Source organism: Glycine soja, chromosome 7 (assembly GCF_004193775.1).
Source record: "Glycine soja cultivar W05 chromosome 7, ASM419377v2, whole genome shotgun sequence".
Lineage (NCBI taxonomy): Eukaryota > Viridiplantae > Streptophyta > Magnoliopsida > Fabales > Fabaceae > Glycine > Glycine soja.
Window position 1 is genome coordinate 39,216,643 of NC_041008.1, and position 20,272 is coordinate 39,236,914.

The 20,272-nt window shown below is 33.0% G+C and overlaps 2 protein-coding genes across 2 annotated transcripts; both read left to right on the forward strand.

The window, feature by feature from the left end:
* Positions 1-211: 211 nt before the first annotated feature.
* On the forward strand, positions 212-4,330 carry LOC114419588 (receptor-like protein kinase HSL1). The gene is made up of 2 exons (XM_028385303.1): positions 212-3,166; positions 3,627-4,330. Exons 1-2 carry the CDS (start codon positions 535-537, stop codon positions 4,016-4,018), a joined length of 3,024 nt encoding a protein of 1,007 aa, XP_028241104.1. The 5' UTR covers positions 212-534; the 3' UTR covers positions 4,019-4,330.
* Positions 4,331-10,558: 6,228 nt separating this feature from the next.
* On the forward strand, positions 10,559-12,333 carry LOC114419589 (serine/threonine-protein kinase-like protein ACR4). The gene has a single exon (XM_028385304.1). The coding sequence runs from the start codon at positions 10,707-10,709 to the stop codon at positions 11,712-11,714; it is 1,008 nt and encodes a 335-aa protein (XP_028241105.1). The 5' UTR covers positions 10,559-10,706; the 3' UTR covers positions 11,715-12,333.
* Positions 12,334-20,272: the final 7,939 nt, after the last annotated feature.

The window sequence follows — 20,272 nt, forward strand, 5'->3', positions numbered from 1 at the left end:
TTATTGTAATAGAAACTTTTTCTTAAGTAGTACTATTGTTATTTCTACTTAGACTAACACAGTACCACGATTTTCAAAACATCTTGACAGCATAAAATAAAAAAATAAATAAATACATCTTGACATAATTTTTCTGATTTATATATCACTTTCGTTATAAACAGTTTGAAAACAGTACGAGGCCAAAAAATTGTCACCCTGAAATGTAGCATTATCGTCGGAGGTTATTTCAGAGGATAAAGACCCAGTCCTCTTGTAACAACAAGGAAAGAACTAGACACTGTCATTTGTCGTCAACCCCTCGAATCTCTCTCCCCACATTATCATCATCAATAATCACAATTTCACATCTTAATTGATAAACAAACCACAAAAAGGCAATTACAAATGTCTCGTGCTGCCAACTCAATCCTCTGCGTGCCAAACTGCACTCAAACACAAACACTCTCTCTCCCTCTTTTTGCGCCTCCCATTGAAAATAAATAAATTGAACCCACACCCTACTCCCCCCACTAAACACAACAAGTTCTTGCAATGACAAACCCAAAACCACTCATAGTCATAGTTTACATTCTCTTGTCACTACTAGCAACAACAACAACAACAACGTTGGTGTCGTGTCTGAACCAAGAAGGCTTATACCTCTACCAGCTGAAACTCTCCTTTGACGACCCAGACTCGAGGCTCTCCTCATGGAACTCGCGAGACGCCACTCCCTGCAACTGGTTCGGCGTAACCTGCGACGCCGTATCAAACACCACCGTAACGGAGTTGGACCTCTCCGACACCAACATCGGAGGCCCATTCCTCGCCAACATCCTCTGCCGTCTCCCCAACCTCGTTTCTGTTAATCTTTTCAACAACTCCATCAACGAAACCCTACCCCTCGAAATCTCCCTCTGCAAAAACCTCATTCACCTCGACCTTTCCCAGAATCTCCTCACTGGCCCACTCCCCAACACGCTCCCTCAACTTGTTAACCTCAAATACCTCGACCTCACCGGCAACAACTTCTCCGGCTCCATCCCTGATTCCTTCGGAACCTTCCAGAACCTCGAAGTCCTCTCCCTCGTTTCGAATCTTCTGGAAGGCACAATCCCAGCCTCCTTGGGTAATGTGAGTACTTTGAAGATGCTGAACTTAAGTTACAACCCCTTTTTCCCGGGTCGGATCCCGCCGGAGATTGGAAACCTAACCAACCTTGAAGTACTCTGGCTAACGCAATGCAACCTCGTCGGCGTCATCCCAGCCTCCCTGGGGAGGTTGGGAAGGCTCCAGGATCTGGACCTCGCGCTCAACGACCTCTACGGCTCCATCCCGAGTTCGCTCACTGAGTTAACCAGCTTGAGGCAGATCGAGCTGTACAACAACTCGCTCTCCGGGGAGCTTCCGAAGGGAATGGGGAACCTCTCTAACTTGAGGCTCATCGACGCGTCGATGAACCACTTGACCGGAAGTATTCCGGAGGAGCTCTGTTCACTTCCGTTGGAGAGTCTTAACCTTTACGAGAATCGCTTCGAGGGCGAGTTGCCGGCGAGCATTGCTAATTCGCCGAATTTGTATGAATTGAGGCTTTTCGGTAACCGGCTTACCGGAAGGTTACCGGAGAATCTCGGCAAAAACTCGCCTCTCCGGTGGCTTGATGTTTCCAGCAACCAGTTCTGGGGGCCCATTCCGGCGACGCTGTGTGACAAGGTAGTGCTAGAGGAGCTTCTGGTGATTTACAATCTTTTCTCCGGGGAGATTCCGTCGAGCCTCGGCACGTGCCTGAGCCTGACACGTGTGAGGCTCGGCTTCAACCGGCTCTCCGGGGAGGTTCCCGCGGGGATCTGGGGGCTGCCGCACGTGTATCTCCTCGAGCTTGTGGATAACTCGTTTTCCGGTTCCATTGCGAGGACCATTGCTGGTGCTGCGAACTTGTCGCTGTTGATTTTGTCGAAGAACAACTTCACTGGAACGATTCCCGATGAGGTTGGGTGGTTGGAGAATCTTGTTGAGTTTTCAGCTAGTGATAATAAATTCACTGGTTCTCTTCCTGATAGTATTGTGAATCTTGGGCAGCTCGGGATTCTTGATTTTCATAACAATAAGCTCTCTGGGGAGCTTCCTAAGGGGATTCGTTCGTGGAAGAAGCTCAACGATTTGAATTTGGCGAACAATGAGATTGGTGGGAGGATTCCTGATGAGATTGGGGGTTTGTCCGTGCTGAATTTTCTGGATCTTTCTAGAAACCGGTTTTCGGGGAAAGTGCCTCATGGGTTGCAGAATCTGAAGCTGAATCAGCTCAATTTGTCTTATAATCGGTTATCCGGTGAATTACCTCCTTTGTTGGCTAAGGATATGTACAAGTCTAGTTTTCTAGGGAATCCTGGGTTGTGTGGGGATTTGAAGGGGTTGTGTGATGGTAGAAGTGAGGAGAGGAGTGTGGGTTATGTTTGGCTGCTTCGAACGATTTTCGTTGTTGCCACTTTGGTTTTCCTTGTTGGTGTGGTTTGGTTTTACTTTAGGTACAAAAGTTTCCAGGATGCGAAGAGGGCGATCGATAAGTCAAAGTGGACATTGATGTCGTTTCATAAGCTGGGTTTTAGTGAAGATGAGATTTTGAATTGTCTTGATGAGGATAATGTGATTGGAAGTGGATCGTCTGGGAAGGTCTACAAGGTTGTGCTTAGCAGTGGGGAGTTTGTGGCTGTGAAGAAGATATGGGGAGGGGTTAGGAAGGAGGTGGAGAGTGGGGATGTTGAGAAGGGTGGTAGGGTTCAGGACAATGCTTTTGATGCTGAGGTTGAAACTTTGGGTAAAATCAGGCACAAGAATATTGTTAAGCTGTGGTGTTGCTGCACCACTAGGGATTGCAAGCTCTTGGTTTATGAATATATGCCTAATGGAAGTCTTGGTGATTTGCTTCATAGCAGTAAGGGAGGGTCGTTGGATTGGCCAACAAGGTACAAGATAGCTGTGGATGCTGCAGAAGGCCTCTCTTATCTGCATCATGACTGTGTTCCCGCAATTGTTCATAGAGATGTGAAATCTAACAATATTTTGTTGGATGGGGACTTCGGTGCGAGGGTGGCTGATTTTGGAGTAGCTAAGGCGGTTGAAACCACACCGATAGGAACTAAATCCATGTCCGTCATAGCTGGCTCTTGTGGCTATATTGCACCAGGTTAGTTAGCAGAAATTTCATGTTTTTCTTTTTTTTTTTTTTAATTTTCTCATGTTCATATGAATTTGAGATACATTTAGTGGAAATACTTCTGCATTTTTTGTTAACTCATAGTATATGGCTTGGCGGGTCATTAGAGTAATTTGATTGTTGGTCCATTACATGCTAGAACTTGAAGTGTGTGCATCTTATCCACCTTAGACCCTACAAATCACGATGGTAGTTTCCTGCATGGGCAACACTTTTTAATGTTTTTGTTGCTTAGTGACAAGTGGTTTGTTCTTGTTGGCATTATAGCTCATCTTTGTATTAGTACTAGTATTATAATATCATGATATAGATATAAGATACTACATGTTCTAGATACAGGTTGTCTGGCATCTTTTGATTTTTCTTTTGCAGTCAAAACATTTTTGTTTCTTTGGAGCCAAACTAACACGAACCTTTTCTCCTGCTGCAGAATATGCATACACTCTTAGAGTGAATGAGAAGAGCGACATATACAGTTTTGGGGTTGTCATACTCGAGTTGGTCACCGGAAAACACCCAGTGGACCCTGAATTTGGGGAGAAAGACTTGGTTAAGTGGGTGTGCACAACCTGGGACCAGAAAGGTGTGGACCATTTAATTGACTCAAGGCTTGATACTTGTTTCAAAGAAGAGATTTGCAAGGTCTTCAACATTGGACTCATGTGTACTAGTCCTCTTCCCATCAACCGGCCTTCAATGAGAAGAGTGGTGAAGATGTTGCAAGAGGTTAGCACAGAGGACCAAACCAAGCCTGCCAAGAAAGATAGCAAGTTATCCCCTTATTACTATGACGATGCCTCGGATCATGGAAGTGTTGTTTAATGAAGACTTGCAAGGGTTGGACTATTTGATGATCCTGAAAGGGGGAGTTCGAAGCTTTTCTTTTACTATAAGAGCCATCTTCCCTCCATGTTTTCCGCGCATGCTTTGCTTTACAAAGTTGACTAAAGAAAAGAGAATTAGAGTATAGGATTTTTTTCAGGGTGGAAAATAGAGGCTTGAGGAGTTGATGTTTTACCCTATAAAGTATGTCAATATCAAGAAGCTTCCCTACCAAAGTTAAATTGGTGTTCGCATTACAAACTTATATTCAGAAATCAAAAAAATGATTGTGGTTATTTCCATCGTTAAAAAGTTTACTTTTGGAGTAGATTTATTAGAAAGACTTTTTAGCTGACTCTGGCATGGGCCAGGGGAGTTTTAAAATTGCAATATCAATGAGACAATGACTTCCAAATTCTGTATTATATATATATTTTTTTAATAAAATTTTTAACCTTTTGTTTCTAGAAAGGAAAGGTGCTCTTGAACCTACGATTTATCTGAAATGGGGATCTGAGAAACCACATAAATACAGTCCTATAATTAGATAGAGGAAAATACTATCCTAGCTATGCTTCCCCTTTAACAGCTTCAAAATTCTATAAGCAGCACACTACAGTAATTTCAGTTCACTCATGTTAGGTGATATCCCTAAATGGGGAATCTATAGCCTGCCCATGCTTAAATGCTTATAATTTTCTAGATATTCCAGCTTAAATGTTTTGACTGTTCTCAGCTTGTGAATTTACTTCTCACGGTGCTCAAACAAGTGTCCTGGGTACAGCTATAAGATCTGAGTCAATGAGGTTGTTAGGCAAGCTTTTTCTCTGGGCCCCTCTCTTTAAATTGTTTGTTTCATCCATTTGGGCTCCCTTCTACTTTATTTATTAATGATTAATGGTGATGGGGTATTTATATATCCATTTGGAAAATGACTAAGAGTCTTTGGGTTAGATTTCAGTTGAACATAATTCACGTTTTTTTAATCTGAGTGTTATTAGTTCTCTATTTTGGGCAGTGGAATGTGCAAACAGATATTTGGTGCTTCTGGGTGTGTGTTGAGAAAAGCTACATTAAAGGTAACTTACGTTTCCACAGAAGTAACAAGGTAGTTATTTCTACTTTTGTTGCATTGGAATGCACTAACGTTCGATTGAAGGGTTTCAAATGGAAACCCAAATACATGATTTCTGTGAGAGAGCTTCGGTGTTGAACGTGATTTAAGTACAAATCAAACTGTGTTCGTATTGGCGTTTAGCATGCTGAACGCCAAAACTTCCTCTCAATAAAATTATGTTAAACGTGTATTGGAATGTGAGAAATGCATACCAAATACACACTGAAACGGCAATCCAAACAAACAAATGATAAGGTGTTGTGGTAGTGATTTTTTTGCTGCATATAGAAGTGGAATTGTGCATGTTCTTGCCAGTTCTTATTATATCTAGTGGTTATTTCTATGTGAAGCACTTTATTGTCTGGAGAAAGATAAACGAGATTGATAAAACATTGAACCTTTTAATCACTCCACTTTTTAAAGTTCTCTGTAGAGTAGCACAGCACCAACCAAGCAGTGTGACACTGTTATTATAACTGATTGTTGTGTTTCTTTGGCTGTGTTTTGCTTTGTCTGATGACTTGTAGCTACTACAATGCTCCGTAGTTCCTGCCAAATGCACCATAATTCACACAGCTTTTCATGGATCTTGTTTAATGACTCCAGAAACGTGCCAATCATGCATGTAGTTTTGAAAACCACTAGTGTAGTGAGAGCCAAATGCAAAGACAAATGCATGGGTCATAAATGCTGAGGATGTAGGACCATTCCGTGGCTAAGTGGCTCAGTCGTATACTATTGTCCATATTATTCGCAAACGTACCACTGCAAATTTTGTTCCCATGATCTTTTACCAATAATATTTACTGATCCATGGAATTCAAATTTTGTGTCCAATAGTTTGGTCATTCAAATAAAATGCTGTCACAACCACCATTATGTCTTTTTTTAACATATGGGGCCTCTATGTGGTTATGCTTTCACTCTCAATCTCATACGTGTATCACGTCCATATCAATTGTGAAACTTTCATTCCCTTTTTTGTTTTTATTTTTTTTAAGGGTTAGATGTAATTTTGTTCTTTTTATATTTTAAAATCTATAGTTTTTGTTCTTTGGTGTTAAAGTAGACATGTAATTTTTATATTTTTTAAAATCCACAAATTTAGTCTCTTTATTTTAAAAAAGACGTTCAGCCTTTCAGTTTTGTAAAATTCATAATTTTAATCCTTTCATCAAATTTAAAACATTAATCGGTAAGAGATAAACATGATGTAATACAAATTTGGTAACAAAACATGAGATAATTTTTTAAATTCATATTATAGTCAACCTTAATATCTTAAAACGGCAACACTTTCAATTTAATAAAAAAAAAGATCAAAATTTTAGATTTTATAAAATTGAGGGACTAAATGTCATTATTTTAAAATAGGGATCATAATTACAGATTTTAAAAAATATGAGAACTAATTGTTTATATTTTAAAATAAAAAAATATTAAAATTATAGATTTTAAAAAATAAGAGGAACAAAATTATATTATAAACTTTTTTTTATTCTACTTTTATATATATATATATATATTTTATTTAATTCTCTTATTGCGGCGAATAGATCCATTCAACCTAGCATCCACAATATGTTGAGTTAGATTGTAAATTATGACTTGCTACTGAAATGAACCAGTCTATATTAATTAAATATTTTAACAACTTATGTTAACTAACTGGTTTGAATTCAGTTGAGTCACTTTAAGCCTCGGTGATCTCACGGAATTTGAAATGAACATGGATCACAAGTTGAGAATCTATATATGCTTCTTTAATGGTCTTTGTTTACCAAATAGAGCAAAGATAATAATCGGTTTGGAACTTTCAATTGAAAATAAACTATACAAAATTGAGCTGGAACTAACTTACCATTTTAACCAAATCAAGATCGATCGAGCTTGGTTGAGCTAACACTTAAGAGTTTAAAATTGGATTTGGTAATTAAAGTTGCGAACGTTCTTGTGAGATCGCGCTATTTTACAACCATTCAGGTTAATTTACAATTAGGAGCAAGGTGGTTAAATTTATATGTTTTATAATTGGAGTTGTTAACTTGTTACTTTGATTTCAATTGTGAATACTTCATTGATTGAGTGAATTGAGTCATTTTCAGTTGTTGGTTGACAATAGTTTTAATTTAGGTCATGGAAGAAGTTTAACTATTCAGTATTTTATTTTTTTGTTTGGTTAAGAAACGAACCACTTTACAGATATTTTACTCATCGTTAATGTTCCTTTATTCATTCAAATTGTGGTAAAGTAAAATATTAGTTAAATGACTTTATTATAGGATTAAATTTATTACCTGTCCTAAATGGAGATTTGATAATCTAGATTCAGCTTGGTGAGTTGGTTCGATTTATATATGCCCAAAAAGAAGATAAAAATAAAGGTATATATACATTGTATCCACGTTGGAATACCTCAAATCTACATATTTGTTAAACAAGCAAAAATTTAAACAGGAATTACCATAATTCGATTTATAGAAGTTATGCTACTAGTTGCATAAACAAATTTCTTTTGGTGCGAATGCTACTAGTTACGTAGATAGTTACATTCAAACAGCATAAAAACAATTTGTTTATGCTCTGAATGAGCAATATCGCTCACTATAAAGTTTGGATATAAAAAAATTCAGCGTTGAGATTGACGTACAAATTTAGAAGTAGACCTCTAATATGCATGCGACATAATAATCCTTGAAAACTCTGTTTTAAAAGCACACACACACACAAAAAAAAACATGCCTCCACCAAATGCTGTTATCAGAGCCTTGCTTATCTTAATACAAAAATAACTAGGATAATGGTCATCAATAATATTTTTGAAGAGAAACTCAAGATTTTTTAGATTTTAATAGCATTAATTAGTGGGCCTGCTAAGACATAAGAACGGATTAGGCCCATGAAGATTTTGAGCAGTCAATGGGCCTCAATGTGGGCTCAGCCTATTTTCTCTTACATCCTTGTAGTCTCCATTACTACATTGAAACAAGACCAGGAAATACTTTTTAAGCTGTAGCACAATAGCCATATACTTTTTTAGGCTTGAACGAGGGAGTTGTTATTCGCTCCATTGTAATTGCTTTTGACTCTAAGGGGCTCACAGTTTTTTTATTTTTTTATTTATTTCAAGAATGTGTTTCCCATCGAATCATGATTTTGTTAAAATATATAAAGAAATCATAATTTTATTGTATAACCAAATCTGCACCTCTCTTATTACAATAAAATCCTAATTTCATAATTTTATTGTATATTTTTTTTATTGTTCTAGATATGACAACCCATTTACAATTTTGTGTTTTTTTTTTTTTGCAACCACCTTATTATTACGAAATTTTAATTCTATTGTTATTTTTTTCACATTACAATGAAATCATAATTTCGTTATAATTTTTTTAAATAAAAAGTTAAACAATGGAATCAATGTATTTTTTGTGTTTTTTTTCCTTGTTTTCTTAATTAGATATTTTTTATTTTTCTTCTTCAAACACGTATTTCATATTTATGTAATTAGGAAAATAGTTTTCCTTTCATTCATCTCTAATTACCCTTTCCATCATTTAATTAAATTTTAATAATATTTTGTAAAAGAAATTATCATCAAGAACTAAAAAAATAATTGTCATAAAATTTAAATAATTTATTATAATTCAAAGTATAATTTATATATTTAAATATATTTTAATTATTATAAATTTTAATTATATAAAATAAATATTTATCATGTAAAATAAAACAATAATTGGTATTATTTTTTGTTTCAGCTATGCATTTAAAGGTGTTTGAACTAAAGAAAAATAATTGGACTAAAACTAAAGGTTTTAAGGTATAGGTCAACTCCTTATATGGGAAGAGATGGTGATATCCGAATAATAACAAGCTACCAACCATGTGACTACTTTAGCATTTTTGTAGGACCGATATTGCCAATACTATAGACGTGCCACAAGATCACTTGAAAGAAATATGGTAAGTGTTACCAATGGTAACATACTTTTTAATATTCTATTTTTATACACCTTTTTTTATTGTCTGATATTTATGTAGATTTCATTAAATATGTGTATTTTGTTCCCATTTCAAGAGTTCCATTCCAAACTAAAGAAACTTGTATGAACTTCAATTTAAATGAAAAACTATTTAAAAAAAAAGTGTTAGAAAATGTACAGTAGTATTTCTAAAATAATTCTTCAGCTTTGTTTTTTTTTTTAGTGATTTTGCGTTTTGTCTACTTTTTGTTCACCTTGCTCTGTAGTGTTCTACTAGTTTTTTCTTCCATGCTAGTTCTGTTAAATAGGTATTGATTGGATTTTCTTAATTTTTTTCTTAAAATATATACAATATAGTTTTTGTTAACATTTTATTGAAATTCATTTTTTTCCTTTCCATTAGTATTTGTCTTATTCTATATATTTTTTTTTCTCTTTTCTCTCTTATTTGTAAAAAACACTTATATTAATGTGAATAAGAAGAATAAAACTGCTTGCGTGTTGTAGTGAAATGCTTTGTAACTGACGAGACAGGGAACTTTCAGGATAGAAAATAAAGGTGATTATATCCTCTCATCCCACTCTTGGTGCAAACAAATAGGAATAGAGAATGAATCATTTAATAAACCTTAAGCTTAATTGGATTACTTTGAATGATCACATCCTTTTACTGAATTTCTGGAATCATAATCTATCAGAAATCCCACATTATGCTGCTAGAACCTGGAAAAACATTATCTTGACGTGAAAACTGATAAAGTGTACTTGGATAGATACTAAAATCGATTCTGTCTATTAAAAAGTTGGAAGTATATTTTCAATGTAAACTTGGAGTTGGAATTGATTATCTGAAAATTGAGTGTGTTTTTTTTAACAGCATTAATAAAATTAATTTTAGACAAAATTGATTTTGAAATAATATAATTTATGTTTAAATGTTTTTATTATAAAAATAAATTAAGACTTCTCAGCTTAAAATTATTTTAATTGAACGCAAAAGTTAATTATTTTAATTCAAAAATAATTTTAGACTGAAAATTCATTTTTTAACTTAAAAACAAACTCAGACTGAATCTAATTCAATCAGTACTTCAGAAATATTATTTATTAACAAGATACTCACATTCACAATATTCAAACCTACGATCATATGACATATAAGTCTTATCCTTAAAATATTCACATGTCATGTCATTTTAAAGTATCCTTTGAGTAATTAAAACAGAGTGGCTGAGCAGCCAACGATAAACTGCCACAGCTAAATTCAATTATAAACTTCTCAACTTTCTCACCAATCCACCCTTTTTGTCAAACAAATCCACTCTATTCTCTTTCAACCTTCACAACAACGGTTTGATCCCTCACCTACTTTGAATCACATATATTATAAGCTAGTTTCCACACTTCTCTTTGACAAAAACCATCCAATCTCTTCCCTTTTTCCACCTTCTTCCTTTACCTCTATTACCTTCTTTAGTACTATTCAATAAGCCCAACATCACAAGCAAAAGAAATTGAATCAATTGTGCAACATTTTGCATCATCCAATTTTTTTTTTTTTTTTTTAAAAAGGTCTCAAATAATGAACCATGACACGTACATTGCTTATGATGTGGTCATGGTTGCTCTATCCATATCCTTCTTTGTTCTTGCTGTTGTTCTCTACCTTGTGTGTAAGAAGAAACCGGTTAACGTTGAATCCGAAGAAACACTTGCATTGAAGCATTGTGTTCGTGCATACTCATTGATGGACATTGATGCTGCCACTGATGGCTTCGACCATAGCAGAATTGTGGGGAAGGGTCGCGTAGGAACCGTGTATGCCGCGGTGCAAGAGAATGGAGAACTTGTGGCTGTGAAAAGGATTCATTCTGTGCTTGTGTTGAGCAATGCAGGATTTGGATTCTCATCAGTGTTGAAATGGCTCTCTTCAGCTCACCACCCCAACATAGTTCCCATCATAGGATTCTCGGAGGCACCTGGTGAGAGGATCATAGTGATGGAGTTTGGGCGCATGGTGAGTTTGGACTTCTATTTGCACCAAAATGTTAATGGGGCATCACTCTTGGATTGGAACAAGAGGATCAGAATTGTGGCTGGAGCAGCTAGAGGGATTCAGTACCTGCATGAAGTGGCAACACCAAACATTGTACATGGGTGTGTCAAGTCCTCAAATGTTTTAATTGATGTCAACTTTTGTACTAGGATTTGTGATTATGGACTCAACTTCTTGGCACCCCGAGAAAAGAGAGGGCTAGTAGGGAATGTGGATGATGAGTATTGGAATGAAGAAGGGGGTGGTGCTAGCAAGGAAAGTGACGTTTATGGGTTGGGGGTGGTCATGCTTGAGCTATTAAGTGGTAGAGGGTGTGAGGAAGGATTGATAGCAAAATGGGCAATGCCTTTGATCAAGGAAATGAGTTTTGGTGAACTTTTGGATGCTAGGTTGGTGATTCCTTCTGACATGAAGCCTCTTGTTAGGTTAGCTAAAGTTGCTTTAGCTTGTGTTGGTAATTCAAGGAAGTGTAGGCCTTCCATTGCTCAAGTGACAACTATTTTGAACAATATAGAGATGGAAGTGTGCATATGATCGGAGAAATTATCTGGTCATTTTGGATGATTTCTATCAATTTTCACATGACACATTTAAGTGTTGTTAATTTTTAAAACTTGAGAATATATCAAGTAAAAATGATTCGAGATCAACACCATAGATACGTGCTGATTCTACTTAATAATTTCTCTAGTTGGTTATGTACGTGAGTGTCGGAGTCACTAACTATGAAGTTCAATACTCAATTTGATAGGAGCAATTGCCTTCAATTTTGGACAATTCGGACAAGACCCGTTACCCAAATGAGAAAAAAGTCGGAATGCACTTCTGATCTGTAAAATATTTCTTATAAGCTTACAAGTTTTACTCGCACGGGATGTTTTGCCTATAAATGAGGGACTTTGTACCCAAGCTGTGATAGGTTGAGAAATCTCAAAATCATGTTATAGGAACGTTGAAATAGGTTGGGAGGTGCCTTCATTATGTAGGGCAGTTTTTCTGTCAATTTATGGTTCCCTTTGGTGTGGGGATCCTTTTGTTGACGAAAGGGAAAGGGACCCTTCATTTTTTGTTTTATTTTTTCTGGTCTCTGTTTCAATCAGCCTTTTATTTTAATTTGTGTTATAGGTCTTTTCTTTTTCAGCCTGTGATTATTCAAAACATGTGCCATAATAAGTACTGTAAAGGACGCAGATTTGACATTCATATGATGGGGACTATGCGTATACGTAGTTGCTAATAGTTGTGTTGAACACATTCACATTTGATCATATTGCATATATTGCATACTTCTAATTAATATTTTTCCTGTTTATCTTGCCAGTAATGGCAAACACACTTCAATACTTTATTTTGAACTAAAAGTAAAAACTTATTTTCTTTGTTAAAATAACTTTAAATAATAGGTAATTTTGTCTTTTAATTCTTAAATATTTTGACTTTTTTTAGTTACTTCAACTACATTTTCTCTCCCTTTTTTTTTCTCTAATGCATGAATTTTTTTTTTATCTTATAGGAAGAATTTCACAACCATTCTACTCCATTTTCTTAATTATATTCTCGTGGGAAACATAGCTGTATAAACAACAAAAATGTATCTAAACTAAACTGCATAACATATCTTTCTTTTATAATATTGAGAGTTTGTATGATAGCTCCATTAATGTTGGGAATTTTAATACTGTTAATTTTTTAAACAATAATTATTAGGTCACATTGTCATGCCATTATTTCGATATTTAGTAATAAATTTATTTTATATTTTAATCTAGTCCTTGTATAATAAAAATATTATTTCATTTCAAATGAATTTTTTAACTTTCATACGTACCTCTTTCTAGATCTTTCCATTTGAAATCTTTTAGACGAAGATTGAAATTTTCAAAACAAACAATATCAAATTATCTTTTTTTTCCTCTCAAAATCCGAAAACGTTGTTGTGACTATGTCGAAACCCCCAAACACCATCTTGATTGTGTCAAAATCCCAAATATCATCTTGATTGTGACAATTTTTAACTCGTTTTGGTTGTCAAAAATCATGAATGAATCTGTGAAAACTTCTACTTTTAGAGATGAAATGTGAAATTATGTCAAAAATTAAATAAAACATAATTACATTCAATCAATTGGTATTTGATAGGTTATTGTTGTAGCAAAGAATTCAAGAGAGAGATTGATAACTCTCATATAGAGTATTAGATGAAAAAAAAATCATTAGTTAATGAGCTATTAATTCTAAGCCATCTTAGGGCAATGATCCAAGTAAAAGGGCTTTTTGATATTTTGGGATTTTGGAAAAAAGAGAACAAAGAGAGGATTTGTTATTTTTGCAGAAGTTTGATTACGTACAATTTTAAAGTTTATTTTAATAATCATTTTAATTAAATAGGGACTAAAATGCAATTTATAATAAAATTATTGCTAAATATCAAAATAACTTGATAATATAACTTAATAACTATTGGTTAAAAAATCAATAATATTAAAACCCTCAAAATTAGTAAGGTATCATAGAAACTCTCATATAATATTTGATATCAGGAGTGTGATTTCACAATGCATGAAAACTTGTTTTCGTTGTGAATTGCGATGTCACATTTCCTAATGACACAACAAAAATACATTTTTATTATAAATTATTCACAACATAAATATGTTTTAGTTAAGAGTATATTTGTATAAAAAAAAATAAAGAAAAATTATGATGTGAACTTAATAGAGCCCCAAACAGAATTGCTCTGCCTCCCGAGACCCTAAAATAGGGAGGCCCAACATCTTGTGTGGACTTAATTCACTGCCCTGAACATATTGAAATCAGACCCAAGAAAATCGAAAACATGCATGGGAAAGTTCCTATTCATTTTATGTTCAATCACAATATTTTTGCTACCAATAATTTATTAAAAAATTTATTTGTAATTCAATTTTTTTAGCTATTTTTTCCGATATTGTGGAAATTTTTAGCTATTTCAATAATATGATTCACAAATAATTGAATAATTTTAATTTAGATTAACTAGAAAAAGTTAAACTTAAATCTTTCATCAATTATATCATTTTTTAAATTCAAACTTTCATATTATAAAGTAAAGTGAAAAAATATATACAATATAGCGTTGTAAAACAGTTTAAATAAACACTGTGAGAGTAAGCATGATTTATCCTTAGATTAAAAAATATATATAATTGCTAGCCAAGTGAGCAAAAGAAAATTTGTCTTCACACAAATTATTTAAAGAAGTGGTTGGAAATATACACCTGATTTATAGCACATATAACCATTGATGTGAGACGTGATAGGTGTTATAGAGTGGTTAATATAAAATGTTTCAACAACTAAAAATGAAATGCAAGGGTCCTTCCTATCTATAAATTTCAACATAATAGCCAAATTCTATCATGTAGATACATTTATACAAATTATATATTCTTCTACCATCTGTCTTTATTTGCATGTCGAAAATAATTCATATTAAGTCCTCTTCTATTCGAATCTTGCATTGAGATGTATCATCACCTAATACTTAGCAATTTTTAGTACTTCCACTTTGAGTTATTCAATCTTTAATTTCAGTGCTTTACTCAAAATTTTAACTATTTAGAGAAAACAGTCCAATTTGAGTTCAACTTTCAATTCACAATATTTCATCTGTAAGAATTAAACTCGAGTACCAAAATGTTTACAAACTTATGCACATTATTCAACAATTGGATCTCTGGTCTTAATATAAATTCAAATTGAGTTCAAATTTCAATTCACAATGAGGTCTTAATATGAGGAACCGAATTTACTCACCGAATGTTATCTCTAACTCAAATGGTCCATGAGTAAGCTCATGTTTGGGTAACAGCTGGAATTGCTGCACCGTTCATTCCAAGGCAAACCAATGGACTAACAAAAAAAATAAATAACAGTTTCGATCCGTTCGCAAACATAATTATGAAGACACTTGAATGTTACTCAAACATATCTTAAGTTTATAATTTTTTTAACTAAGAATATAGTTTTTAAAAAAATTGAAATATTTTTTCATATAGGTAAATGAGTTAATTTTTAGTTGTTGACCAAATCCACAATTAAGAGAACCATATTTTGTTTAGTTTAAACCCACACAAACTGCAGCCATGCACCTATCTCTAAATACAAAGTTACCAATTGACAAATTACTCAATAGTCATTTTTGAAGCAAAAGTCTTGCATTCACACTCAATAATTGAGTTTTCGTTGTCTTTTTATGAATTTGGTTGCCTGTATGCTAATGACCACACGGTCCAATTGATTTTCCCTCTTCGGAAATGACCCACAATGAAAGCGAATTTCTTGTCGGCTCTTAACATATATATATATATGGAAAAGGTTGATGATCTTAATCAATAATAAGTTGTTGATGCAAAATGATATTAAATTTGATATTTTTAAAATAATCTTAAATTTAAGTTCTGTAAATGAAAAAAATTATAATTAAGAGATGAAAATTTCACTAAAATCGATAATATAATAAAAAAAAGTTAATCTTAAAATTAACTTTCTCTTAATTATTAAGGGTAGGAACGAATCTCTAAAGAAAAAATTATTGAAATTTTTATGATGATAGGATAGGAAAACCGAAGCATGGGCTGTCGATGGAGCAATGAGTGATGACGTTTTAAATTGTAATTACAGCTATAGCATATAAGTTGTTAGTGGATAATTTTTTTTTCATATATGTATATGATGAATTTTATGGTGTACCATTGCTTCATGTGGTCTTTCATGCACCATTTAAAATAGCCATTAGATTAATCATCTCTACTGCATCTTGTTATCATGAAATCTCCACATACACGTGATTATAACTCTTCCTTCGTCGGTGCCAGTTTCCGTCGTGTGATGCTGTTGGAAGCGATTTTCGATAGTGACACCATCGACATCAACCTCAAATCCTCCACCCTCCGTTGCTCACCCCTTCACCCTCGCCGGAAAATTCTTCTTCACCCTCGTTGTGGCAAAACCATGCACCCTTGCACAAAAAGAAAAAACTAACTAACTACGAATCAGAGAACAACACCCACATAGCAAAATAACAACCCAAATTATTTAATTTAATTTTAACCACATTCTTTATTGCCAAAAATTTGAAATACAACAATCATTCGCCATGGCCGCGGCCGATGATGGCACTAGCGAAGGGAGAAGAATGGGAGAAGGAAAGAGAGGGAAGGAACAAAGCATATGGTGCGGAGGGTGCACTGTAAAAATGTGAGAGTAAGATTAATCCGAGGGTTGAAAATTGTGGAACTTGATAAACCACATGAAAGGCTAAATTATATAGCCTGTTTCCTGGCTAAGTTTTCTTATCGAACTTGGTCATACTCCGAACTCATAGTTACTTGCAATAGCTTAAGCACTTAATAAATTATAATGGCTAAATTAGTAGATTAAGTTATTAAATAATAATCTTCAAATTAACCTTGTAACTTTAACGCTTACACACAATCAACTAATTACTCTACTAATCAAATAACAGGAAACAAATGATTGGTTTTTGATTTTAGGTTTTAATTAAAGCTAAAGAGAAACAAATTAATGCAAATACTTGGTTAAAAGAAAATTCAATAAGCAAAGACATGTAGGTATCAAATTCCTTTCAATTAATTATCCTGTAGTGTAATCTTATTTTCTCTTAAATATTAGTCTCTCCTAATAATGTAATTGACATTTAATGTCTCTAATTTAATTAATTTATCCACTTTTTTTGGCAGGAAAAACCCTTTGTTGCTAATTATGATCCTTAATTTCTTAAGCGTGCGCAATTAGAAGCAGGCATCATGTTCAAGAAATTACAAGGGAATGCATATATTCAAACCCAATTCCTAGGCACAAGAAATATATAGTTTTAGACTAGAACAATTAAAATTGCGATTCAAATTACAAATCAATCACAAAGAAAGTCAATCAGTGGACGTAGTAAGCACAAATTTAATAACTCTAATCACTTAAAAAATGTTCAAAATTTAAAAAGGAAATTAAGTACAGATTCAAACAGAGAGAATCATCCTAACATTATCCTAAAGAAATTAGAAACTCGTGGAGATAAAAGGGAAAAGAGAAGAAGATAAAGATGAAAAGAAGACCATGAATCTTCTTCAAGAACCGTTTCTGATTTCTTCAATCTTTAATGGTGGATAAAGAATAAAGATTAAATGATTAAAGATTAGAAATCCTAACAAGTGCTATAAGAGTAAGTTTTTATTGTTTTGTTATTAGGATTAGTTTTTTATTTGTTTGAAACTGGACAAAGTTTCCTGAATGATTTCATTTATGGTTGTTATTTTTTTTCTTCACTTTTTTATTTATTTGGAAACGCTTCGATGTTTTGTACGAATGTCTTTAGTACATCTGTAATTTAACTATGGATCAAGATAACATGAATTAAAAAATAATGAAGATAAAAGGTTAATAAAATATTAAATCTTTTACGGCTTTTAATTGTACGATTCAATCTTTCTTAGAAACATTTGATTACATCGATCATGTGGTATATTACGCATTATATATGAAATCCGTGAATTTTGTATTTTTTAGAATTTATGATTCGGTGAATAGGCTTATGGTTCATAGCCATTTGATTTTGATTCAAATTAAGTTTTTTTTTTTTCACCAGCACACAATTGAGTTACAATTTCATTATAATGATTTTTTTAAGTAATAATGTTATATAAAATATATTGATAATTCTTATTTTATTGTATTATAAATCTTTGAATTTTTTTGGAATCATGAAAATTTATTTTGAATATGGTGAATTTTTTATACTGTGTCCCGTAAATTAAGTTACTTAAGATAAAGATTTTTTACTTCGATTTCTTTTTTCTATGATTCCAGTATTGAGAAATTGACGGAAACATATTGTGGTATATCGTATTAATTTTTGACAATGTTATTTGAGATTACGCCAATAATTCGTGGGTTAAATTGAAAATAAATTTAGATAATTTTCTCATGTAAGGACTATCAGGTGATTATCTAATTGTTAACCGGTGATATAGATATATAATATTTTGGGTTTTGCATATATTTGTAAAAATTGTGTAAATTTAAGATTTTTCATTTTGATTAAATTGTCTATTGGTTTGGATTAATTGAAATAACATGTTGTCAAAATAACTTCTGTTATGTAGGTTAATTTGATTGAATTTACATATATGTTGTTTGTAATTATCATGTAAATTATGCTTAATCTAAAGCAAGACATAATTTGGCTAGATAATTGCATGCATGCGATGATTAATGTGTAGTGATTACAAATATTGATTTCCATGTGAATAATGGAATATTTAAAGGTGATCATTATTTGGCAGAAGTTATCATCGGATTAATTTTTCATGTGAACTATGGAGTATCCAAAGACAATAGTTGTTTAATAAGACTTATCACCAATGTTTGATCATTACGCTGAGAGTATCACTTAGAGTTAGTCATTTCAATCCAAAGATTGAGGATTAATGATGCACTAGATATCTTGTTTGAGTCATTAAATTTATCATAAAGATTAATATGCATTGTATTTTTATTTTTCTCTCTTTAGTTGTTGCTGCTACCACTCCTTATTTTGCTACTCAAATCTTGGAATCCTAAAGTTGCATGGTACAAACTTTAAAGTTTGAAAGGAGTTGCTAGAAAATTTTCTCAATTGCATGGAATTGTAGGATTCAACTCATTCTAACTGGAAAATTATAATGGTTTTTATTTATTATGACTTTAGATCAAACCAAATCATTTTTTTAGAATAAGAAAATGAAGAGAGTTGGGGATACTACATAAAATTCTTCTCAAATGGACAGGAAACAAAATAACAAGACGAGAAATTTACTTGTTACTTTTACAAAAAAAAAAGGTGGGACATATGAAGTAAAAGTGTCCCAAACACATTGTTTGGTGTACAAAGAACGATAAATTTCTCATTTTTTTGTTTGTTCTAAAGTTAATATAATTTCCATATCCAAAGCCATTTGATGGATAGATTTTGGTGTTATTACTCACATAAGTATGTTTTTGCAAGGTTGTCTGTAGAGTCATTTGCCAAGTGATATTGAAAGAATCATCTATATGTAGCAATGACAATAAAGTTGTACTTGAAATTATAGGAACTTTTAGGTTATTTTTATAGACTTATTATTTGGATTTGGTTGAGACATATGTTGCACTTAGACGAAATTCAATTTTCTATTTCTATTTTTCACAAATTCGATTATTACTGTTCATTTAGAAATAATAAAGTTAATCTCTCTTATGATTCAAATGTTCTTGGTTAGAGGTCTTTAATTGATATTGAACGTTCCTATTGCAAACAGATTCATGTGGTACGAAATATAAATTAAAGGAGAATTCCACTACTTTATTATGTCATAAAATATTTAGGCCATATCTCTACACAGAGAATTCAAAAGCTTATGCCAATGGAAATTCTTGACTCTTAGAGTTATTAGACTTTTAAGTCTGTATTGAGTGTATTAAGAAAAAAAAACAAACAAACAAAAGGAATTTAGGTGCCTTAGAAATAATTCATACAAATATTTGTGTTCCCTTACCCATGAATTTATGGAATGAACAAATGTATTTTATCATGTTCATAAACGATTACTCTTTATTTAATTCATAAGAAGTCTTAATCTCTAGACATTTTTTTAAGCCTTTCAAAGTTGAAGTTGAACTTCAACTACAGGAAAAAAATTAAGATTATCAAATCTAACTAATAATGGTGGTAAATACTATGATATATATGACAAATAAGGTGAGCAATGTCTAGAGCCCTTCAAGGTTTTTCTTCAATAAGTGTGAAATTATTTTGTAATATACAATATTGGGCAAACCTAACATAAACAAAGTTGCAAAATGACAAATTTGGACTCTTAAGGATATAATAAGGAATATGATTCTTCTTTACTAGAGTCACTTTGGAGAAATACATTAAGGTTGTAGTTTATATCCTCTACAAGATACCAAGTAAAGTAGTCGCTAACGACCCTTATAGTTGTGGACTAGGAAAAGCCTAGCATCAAGCACATTAACATTTGGGGATGTCCAGCTACAGAAAGGCCTTATAGACTGCA